The 9,904-nt window shown below is 36.8% G+C and overlaps 1 protein-coding gene across 1 annotated transcript in view; it reads right to left on the bottom strand.

Annotated features, from left to right (window-relative positions):
* plbd2 (phospholipase B domain containing 2) overlaps positions 1-2,468 on the bottom strand; it is a 41,440-nt gene extending 38,972 nt beyond the window's left edge. Inside the window, exons 1-3 of the mRNA XM_043715274.1 lie at positions 2,384-2,468; positions 1,407-1,423; positions 565-574 (exon numbers count right to left, since the gene is read on the bottom strand). Of these exons, the coding sequence (XP_043571209.1) occupies positions 565-574; positions 1,407-1,423; positions 2,384-2,468 (112 nt within the window). The remainder of the gene's footprint in view (positions 1-564; positions 575-1,406; positions 1,424-2,383) is intronic.
* Positions 2,469-9,904: the final 7,436 nt, after the last annotated feature.

The following is a 9,904-nucleotide window of genomic DNA, read 5'->3' on the forward strand; positions in this document are numbered from 1 at the left end:
GCCCTTGCAAGTCCATTTATAGTTGCATCAAGGCCCTTTCTTCGAGATGTGATATTCTACATGGCTGCAGTCTTCTGGACCTTTCTAATCCTCTATTTTGGGAGCATTGATTTGGGACAAGCACTTGGTGAGGAAGATTTTGGTGGAGGGTAAATTCTACCAATTTTAGTTTGACTACTTGATTGATCAAATTACTGCAAGACCTTTTTTGAATTGAATGTAAACTTGCTGGACTATGTCATGAAATTAATTTCTATTAACTTTTTTCTCTAGGTTACTTGGCACTGTATGCAGTATATGTATTAACAGTAATCATAAGCAGCCTAATTTACCAAAAGTGCAAAAACCAGGAACATGCTTCCCTTTATACATGTCAGTCTGAATGTAAGTGAACTGAATTGCTTAACCAGCTAATAGATCACATTGTTCAAAGATTCAAATCATTGCAGTTGATGGTCCAATGTCTCTACCCACAGTTTATGTTGCATCATTGAAAAGAACCTTTTTTCCCTTCCCACATTAAGTTTAGAGTATTCGTATTCCCTCTTCTGATGAACACTACATCGCGCTCTTGCACTCGACCCCACTGGCGTACTATATGCAGATTTGGGCACTACACCTTTTTATGAAGTATATGTTGGCCTTTGCAGGGATATAGTTTAGGCTTGTAAGAATGATACTGGGCTTCAAAGGTTAAGTTTGAGTTGAGATTATACAAACTAGGCATGTTGAGGTTAAGCAGTGATCTGATTTGAAATATTCGGGGTATTAACAGGAAAATACCTGGGAGCTATAGTTATTGTTTCTACTAGCTGGGGATTGTAGAACTAAAAGGCCTAGCCTAAGAATTTAGGCCAGATTCAACATGTGATGTTAGGAAGCATTTCTGTACAAAGTGGTAGATATTTGGAACTCGCTCCAAATGACCATGGATGCAGGATTAGTTGCTAAACTTGTCTATCTCTGCTTTTAATTTTTAGACAAATAGTATTATGGATATGGGCCAAAGGCAGATAATTGGCATCAGGCCACAGATCAGCCGTGATATCACTGAATGATCGGATAGGCTTGCTCAAAATGTTATTCACTTAACTGCTGACATTTTTGGGGTTTGGTTTTGTAACTTCATGCCATGCATTTTTTAAAAAAGTCTAAATTTTCTGCTTTACTAATTGCATTTTTGAGGCCGTCACAACACCCCTATTATGAGGCAGGGTGACGGGAGTTTGACCTTATAACTCTGTTTAATCACTATCTGTATGATTTTTTTTTTTTAGTCTGTGACGTAGAGGATACAAATCCATCCTGCATCAGGACACGTTACTATGAAGATGGTGAACATTTCTTTTATTGTAACAATGTAATGTTCATGATGTGTGGAAGCATTTCACAGCTTCTAACTGTCCATCCTGTTTGAAATTTGCTTTCAAGTTGGCAATTACAATTTACCACTAGGTTGAGGATTCTCCTTACTAATCCACCAACTTAAACCCTTCACCTAATGCACTGCAAGATTAGCTGTTCATTGATTAAAATTACAGTAGTTATATCCAAACTTGTGGTATTTCATGCAACCTGTATTTTAGAGGTTTAAAATTCATGTTAATTCCTCAATTGATTCCCTTGAAGTGTAAGACTTTATCTTTTTTTTAAAGCAAGTGAGTATCAACCTTTGATTAGAACGGAAGAATCAAAATCTACAAAATCCATTTTGTTGGACTCTCTCAACCCCATTGACTTTCAGGAATGGAGAAGACGACGCTTGCCCTGGAAGATCTTCAAATGTTTGCTGGTGATTCTAACTTTTTTTTATTTAAAAACTCCATATAGGAAGAAATGGCAGGTTTATGCATTTTTTTTTTCTTTGGCCAGTCCCAAGAAAATAATTGGAAGTGGACTTGTGCATAACTCATTTTAGATGCAGGTGAAATTCTTTTGGAGTTTAACCCTCTAAATGTTTAATTTTTTTTTTCTCTGTAGTACTTGTGGTGTCATGTTAAGAGTTGTGACTTATTGTACACTGCCTGGAAGACTAGTAAAATGTTCAGGTCCTGCATTAGAAACTGCCTGGTTATTTTCACTTCTTTCCACTCTCTCGCACACATTCATGTGCACATTACAATGAATCTTCCAGAACTGATCTGAGTCATCCTGTTTTCCATTAGTGGCGTGTTTCAAAATTTTGTCTCGAGATTTTCCATTTTTGTCTACTTTTTTTAGGATTCATGTGGTTAAGCTTTTTGTCTTAAACTTGGCAATCTGCCTGGATAAAGTAAATGCAAAAATTAAGCAACTAATCAACACTTAATTATGTTTTCACTGAACCACTTTGTTTTTGCTTTTTTTTAGCTGCCAATTGAGTTTTTCCTTCTAATTTGCATACCTGTGGTGGATTTCGACCAGGAAGGCCATAACTGGAAACGCCCTTTGAACTGTTTACAAGTTGTTACTGGCTCACTTGTCTGCATCCTTGCATTTAAATCTGGCTATTGTAAGAATTTTTTTCTTTGATTCTGTTTTTCATCTGAAATGTCCAGCTTTCTAAGTAGTCCTAGATGGATTTGCCTTTTGGAATGAGGATTATTTTCAGGCTACCTGATCAACAGCAATTGGGCTGTTTTAACCCATACACTAAATCAATTGCATATCCAAGAAACAAATAGAAAGTCGCATCTGGCTGAAATGACAGTATGTTTAATCATGCAGAGGACACTAGCCTGAGCTGGCACCAAGCAGTTGGGTTGCTGGTGAGATGATCTCCAAGACCAGGACAGCTGGGACATTTCCTTGTGGGGTAAAGATTTAGTTCCGGTTTCGTACTGGAAAGCTTTTGTACTTGTCCTGGTAGAGTTTTTCTACCTGCTGACTTGCTTCAGCTTGGCAGAGTATAATGCAGGTGACTTTTTTTTTATTGCTTTAAGTGACTTTCCATTTCCACCCTAACTTTTAAAAAAAACAAGAGGCCAAATTGCACAAATGTGTGAATTTTTTATGTGCAATGTATCTTTCATCAGCCTGAGGAAAAGTTTGCCAAGTTTATAAAATGTCCAGAAAGTTAAACTCTAACTCCATGTCCTAGCTCTCCCTTGGCCTATTTCTTGTAGTGTAATCATACTACCTGGCCATTTAGAGTTCTCCCTAAATTTGAATTACAAGTCACTTTTTTAAAAAAAAAATCTAAACTCTACCCTATTGATCAACTGGATAACATGGGTTTTTGCTACCTGTAGACTTAGATGATTTTTATTCAAAAGGTTATCACTTCAGATGAGAAGCCAGGAATAATATGCAATGAACATGGAGATTGCCTAACTTTAATTTGACCGTGGGCTTAACTGTATTATGAACAAATCTTGTGTCATGAGATTTGGGCAAATGAAGAAAACTGACAAATTGGCTACTTTTTTGTTTAGTGTTCCATATGGTTGGTTTTTAAGGTAAAAGAAAATATTCTTGATGTACAAAGTCAATTTAAAACAGATGTGCACATCATGAAATTTTGTTTCTTGCCAGTAAAGGTTTTTTGTTTTAGCAATGCATGAGGGGTCAGTCATCCAATAGTGCATCAAGCTATATACTTAGAATTATAATTACTAGAGTCTAGTCAGTGTACTTGAACAGTCTTTTTAAACAACAGCAGCTGTGGTACAATTGCAGCTCTAAACTGCCAGTTTGTGATTAGAGGTCTGTAGCACAAACCAATTCAAGATGCCCTGTGATTCTTGAATCTGTAAATGGTAACGACTTAAATAGAGGGACATAGAGAAAAGATGGTTAGTAGGAAAAGGCTGGAATTGGTTTCAAAAGCCATTGATATTGATTTAAGTTTGAATACTTTTGTCTGCTTGAGGCTTTTTAAGGTAGGATCAGTTAGAGTTTAAAATAATGCAATGTTTTATTTGGAAGAAGTCTTGGAAAGAATGCAAACTGATAATGGACTGAGTTTATTTTTACTGTTCAGATTTTGTTTAAAATTAACCTATTTATATACTTTGAGAGAAATTTAACTTTTAAAGTGGAAAATGAAGTCTCTTGATCAGAAAGGAGTAGCCAATCTTAATTTTCCCCTTGGTCTAACTTAAGCCAAAATTATTATTTTTTTGATGGGCACATTACTGAAGGCTTAGTTTCCAAGCAAACAGTGGTGGGGCTCACATTTTTGGATTATCCTTGAGAATTAGCCAAAGCATGGCAGATGTTTCGTAAAACTTATGAATGTACAGTCCTCTTCAATGGACTTGGTCACTGAAGTAGACTTCATTTTGCATGGGTCCAATTTCTGTTGGGTCTGTAAGTTGCTTAAACTTTCTTTCCAGGTCAATGCCACCATTGACCTTGACCCTCTAATCTGTACCCTTGTTCCCTCTCCCTCCTCTGGTATTCATGTCTTCAGCCGCTGTGACCCAAAACCCCTATTATATTTTTATCATGTGGCTTTGTTCCCTTTTATTCCTGTAATGTGATTTTTAAAAAAAAAAAAATCCATTAAAGCCATGTTTCTAAACCTCCTGCCAGGAAAGTTGGCAGCTTTTTTCTAAGCCCCCAGCTATATGTGGGGCCGCAGTTAGTGTGGACTTAATTTTGTATCTCTGACAATTTCATGGTTGTTCTAATCTTGAACGTTTCGTTTTGAATTGGTGTAAGCATTTAAAGCTGTTTGTCTTGTGACTTAACTGAAGTATTTTTTGTTTTTTGCAGATGGTTTACTGTGCATCGGTGATCAATTTCCTGTCTGGGTTCTTGTTTTGCTGATTTCCTTAATTATAGCTGCACTGATTTTCTTCACCACAAAGAATGAGGAACCACCAAAATATCACTGTGTAAGTGATTTCCTTTTTTTTTCCTCAACTTTTTTTAAACCTGGAGTTGTATTAATCACTTGATAGGTCAGTGTCTTGGACTTCAGTCCTTCATTTTAAATTTTTCCTCTATTCAAAACCAAGAACGGATGCTAGACATCAGAAACATAAACAATTAGTAAAATTCAGCAGGTCTGGCAGCCTCTGGACAGAAAGCAGAGTTAACGTAACCAGTCTTGGATTCAACTTTAACGATGCTTTCTCCCAGTAGATGCTACCAGACCTGCTGAATTTCAACAATTTTTGTTTCAGATGTCCTGAATAGTTAGTTAGTTTCTGAAAGAGCCCCTGCAATTTGACTTATCCAACTTGTTACAACACGGTGGTAAATCTTTCTGCTAATTTGAACCAAACGCACACAAGCTCACCTCACCTTGTAATCTGTTAAAGTAAGAGTGACAGAACTACCCAAATTCCACTATTTAACAAAAGTATCCACTTTTTATTCTTTAATGCTAAAAGTGAACATTAAACAACAATTTACAACTCTAAGCCTCCTTTCTCTTAAGATTTGCCTCCCACTCTATAACAATATACTGATCCAATAAAGCCCCTATTAAATTTACAGCAATTTAATTTTCAAAGCCAGACAGTGGCTGTTGACTCTGGTGTCTATCTTCCTCTGTAGATCTCCCTGGGTTGTCATCAGCCTTCTGCTGCAAAGATGTTTCATGTGGAAAGAGTTACTTTTTTGACAGAGGTGTAAAGCAGTCTTTCAGTGGCAGTTGGTGCTCTTTCTGGCTAACTGTCCAAAATGCCTGTTTTGTTTGTTTGTATATACTGCAAACATTGGATTGTCTTGTTGGTTTGCTCAAATTCTATTGGGTTGTAGTATCTTGGGACATCATTTAAACCTGGTTAAATTTGAACTGCTCTGAAAACAACTGAGGTATCGAGGTTACAGCCAAATGTTACATCTTTCAATTTTCCAGCACACTGCTAGTCAGTCACATGTCAGTCTTGCCAGCTTTCAGCTTTCACTCTTGAAGGTACAGTACATGCCTTCAAGGTAAACTCAACAATACTGCATTTAACTGGGCAAACTGGTCACTGGATGGATTGTACTGCTTGACCACAGGAGACTGGCAGAACCCAGCTGGAAGAAAACTAACTTAAGTATAAACCAATAAAGAGCCTCCTCATTCAACTGGAAGACACTTTGTAGAATGATCTGCACACTGCACTATGGAGTTTAGATGTTTAATCTTGTTAGCCAACTTGAAGCTAATGGGTCAAGACTGGCACGAATACCAATTGCCTAAAAGGATAAAGATTTGTAGCAAATAACTGGCTGTCTCCTTGCTAGAGGAAGTAGTATATTTTCTCAGTTCAGAGCTGGAACCATTGCTTCTGAGAGATGTATTAATTTGGACCCGAGGTCACAAATTTGCAAATTAAACTGTTTTTGGATGTTTACTATAACACTGAGGAAGCTGGTGAAACTGGCTGTTGAATCCCCTGACATTGTATATGCTTCAAATGTTTAGTGAGAAAATTTATAATGTTATATTCAGGTAAGAACAGAGACTGCATATCCACATCTCTGAATAAGCTAGTAAAATAGATGAATGTTGGATTTCAAATAGAAGTCCAGGAAGTTAGACTCATTTTTAATTCTTAGCAACCTAGCTAAAAGACTTCCTCCTTAGAATTGCACTCTGATGTACCTACTGGAGAGGGTTCATTTTATTCCCTCCTGCTCTGACCAAAGGTGGGTTCTTGGCTTGTCATCTGCTTTATTCTGCACTGTTTTGTTTTTTTCTTGACCATTTCCATCAAGACTATATTAACCCCATTTTAAGCTTGCCCAAATAACCATTTTAACTGAAATTGTTGGAGAAATTCAGCATGTAGCAAGAGAGCTGTCATTGGAGTCCGATGTCCTTTCAAAATCTTCTCTCCACAAATGCTGCCAGACCTAATTTCTCCAGCAATTTTTCTGTTAATCATTTTTTTAAACTGTTTCAAACATCAGCTAAGCCTTGAGCTTGCTTGTTGAAGACTTGACTGCCAACCTTGAGTTTCTTTTTTATTTTTTAAAAAAACTTTCAATACTTTGTGGCCACAATAATTTAAAATCTTTGATTTTATTTTGTTAAACTTTTTAATGGCTTGTATTTTGTATCCAGTATTGTATCTATAGCTCAAATTAGTTACTTCCATTTGAGTAGACTAGATACCTCCTTTTGATGCTTGTATTATTATTAAAATAGCAAAATCATATTTACTCTTGGTTTGCTTCTGAGCAGCTGTTTTTACTGGAATATTGCAATACTGTTAATCTGCATTAAGCTGTTTCTGTTCCTTAGTTTCAGTGGAAACACAATGAGACTAATTTGTTTTGCTGGATCTTTCCTAGTGTTTTTTTTGACAGACCTCCATTGGTCTTTACTGGGTTAGTTCTGCAAGACTTGAAAATGTATCTGGAGGTGTAAATTGCAACTTGGATAATCATACACTGATATTAAATTTAATTGCTTGAAACATGTAATCTAAGTGTCTGTTATTTGCTTTCTTTTTCAGGTATTTTCTTTTATTGGGTTTCTCTTCAGTACCATCCTGATTAACACTGTAGCCACTGAGGTTGTGAATCTTTTGCGTGCCATTGGAATAATTTTTAACCTGAGTAATACTGTTCTGGGACTGACACTGTTAGCCTGGGGAAACAGTGTTGGAGGTACAGTATTTCCTTTTAGCTTCTGATAGGATCACTTTTTGAAAGTCAGCTGAGCAGGGTGTCAAGAGCATTAACTAGCTTACTGGTTGCAATAAAGATTCTTTGCACTCGGAATGGATTTATTTTAACGAATTAAAATGTCAGTGGATTAGTTGGAAGTGCCACGACAGGCGTTGGAATATGTAGTCTCATTTAGGCTTGTAAGCATCTCATGATTTGAGAGATATAGACTAGTTCTCAATAGCACTGCATCTTTCCAGCATAATATAAAAATATAACTGAGCTAACAACTCATTGGAAACAGCAAATGGAAAAACTAAGTTTGTACCAGAGTTAAATAGAGCTCCAGTGTAACAGTCTTGAATTCAGACATACTACCTTGACCACTTCTATTTTTTTGATTTAATTGCTCACTGATATTAAATATCTAACCCTGTCATGGTCAGTGTTCCATTTTTTTTTTTTTCTTTCTGGTGTGCAGAGTTCCATGCATGGCAGTGACTTCTTCTGGAACCTTTTGAGCTGCTGTGTGGCTTGGAGGGAATGTTGGTCACAGCCATCAGAGAATTTCTCCTTTCCTATCCTTGCATAACATCTAATTTGCACAAAATCAAATAAGCTACCAGTACTTTTTGAAGGATAAATATTCATCATATGGAAAGAACATTACTTCAAAAGATTCCAATAAGTGCTGGGTAAAGAATTTACAGTAGTACCTTTTTTTTAACCTGATGAGACATAATCTGCATTATGTTTCAGTGCAGTGACATGGGAGTGCTGTTTTGTTGGATGGCTATCTTTTGAGGTAATCCCAAGAACATATTTTGCATTTTGGGTGTTTTTAAAAAAAATACACAAACTAACTGAATAAATGTGATTCTGGTGTACAGTGCAATATTTTTATTTGAATTATACCTTGTCACTTGAGTATATTAGTCAATAAATGTGATATTTTTGTAGCTTTGCTTCACAGCCAAGGTAAGAATTCACTTTGGAACACTGACATCATGGAAAGCTTGTATAAAGGCATGTTTGATTTTCTGCCTGGATGGACAGAAATATGAATTGGGAGAAAGCCACTTAATCCCTTGAGCTGGCTTTACCACACAATAACATAGCTGCTCAATTGCACATTCCTGCCTGCCCAATTACCTTTGACCCTGTTTGTTTTTACTTATGAAATACCCATCTACTTACAGCTTTTAAAAACATTCAGACTGCACATCACCTACACTTTTTTTTTCTTGAGTTTCAAAGATGTCACTCCATTTTTCTTCAAATGGGCACTTTTTTTTGTTTTGAAACATTGACCTCTAGTGCCAGGAATGAGCAAGAGGCTGTCTACGTTGGAACTGTGGCACTTTCTTTTTGATGCCACATTAACTTTTTTTGGGTGTTACTGTCTTTCGTGTGCTGACATTTTGTTATTGATCATTGACATGACATGTTACTCTTTCTGCTTTACTATAGACATGCAGACTATGCCATTTAAAACAAACAAAAGCTTTAATGCTGAATGAAAACTTTTTAATATTAGATTACTTACAGTATGGAAACAGGCCCTTCGGCCCAACAAGTCCACACCGCCCCGCCGAAGCGCAACCCACCCATACCCCAACCCCTACATTTACCGCTTACCTAACACTACGGGCAATTTAGCATGGCCAATTCACCTGACCTGCCCGGAGCACCCGGAGGAAACCCACGCAGACACTGGGAGAACGTGCAAACTCCACACAGTCAGTCGCCTGAGGCGGGAATTGAACCCGGGTCTCTGGCGCTGTGAGGCAGCAGTGCTAGCCACTGTGCCGCCCACGAATAGATAGTGACTTTATTTTAATTTTAGTCTAACAAATTTTGGTGTACAAAACTTCAGGTGTTTCAAGTAGACCCCCAAAATCACACCTATGATGGAGTGTTTAAATCTTGAATTTAGTTAATGGATTTCTAATCGTGCTGTATTTGACACTTTTGATGATAAGAAACTTGTTCCTTTCACATTTGAACTTTCAGATTTATTCTCTGACATCACACTAGCTCGAAAGGGATACCAACGTATGGCTATTGCTGCATGTTTTGGTGGAATAATATTTAGTATCCTTTAAAACAAATGCAAAGTTTCTGCTGATATTCAAATACAATTTGCAGTTGCCATTAGAATTTGTATCCTTCCTTAACTTTTATTGTAGATATGCTATTTGGCATTGGCCTAAGTTCCTTAATTCAAATGCCCTACAATAATTATGTCCTTGAGGTATGTGCCAATTCTCTTTCACTTGAACTTTTTTTTGACTATTTTTCAGTGTATAAATAAAGCTCCATATAGTCGACCTCTATATTTTATTTTTTAAAAAAAACATTCATCTGA

This window comes from Chiloscyllium plagiosum, chromosome 25 (assembly GCF_004010195.1).
Source record: "Chiloscyllium plagiosum isolate BGI_BamShark_2017 chromosome 25, ASM401019v2, whole genome shotgun sequence".
NCBI lineage: Eukaryota > Metazoa > Chordata > Chondrichthyes > Orectolobiformes > Hemiscylliidae > Chiloscyllium > Chiloscyllium plagiosum.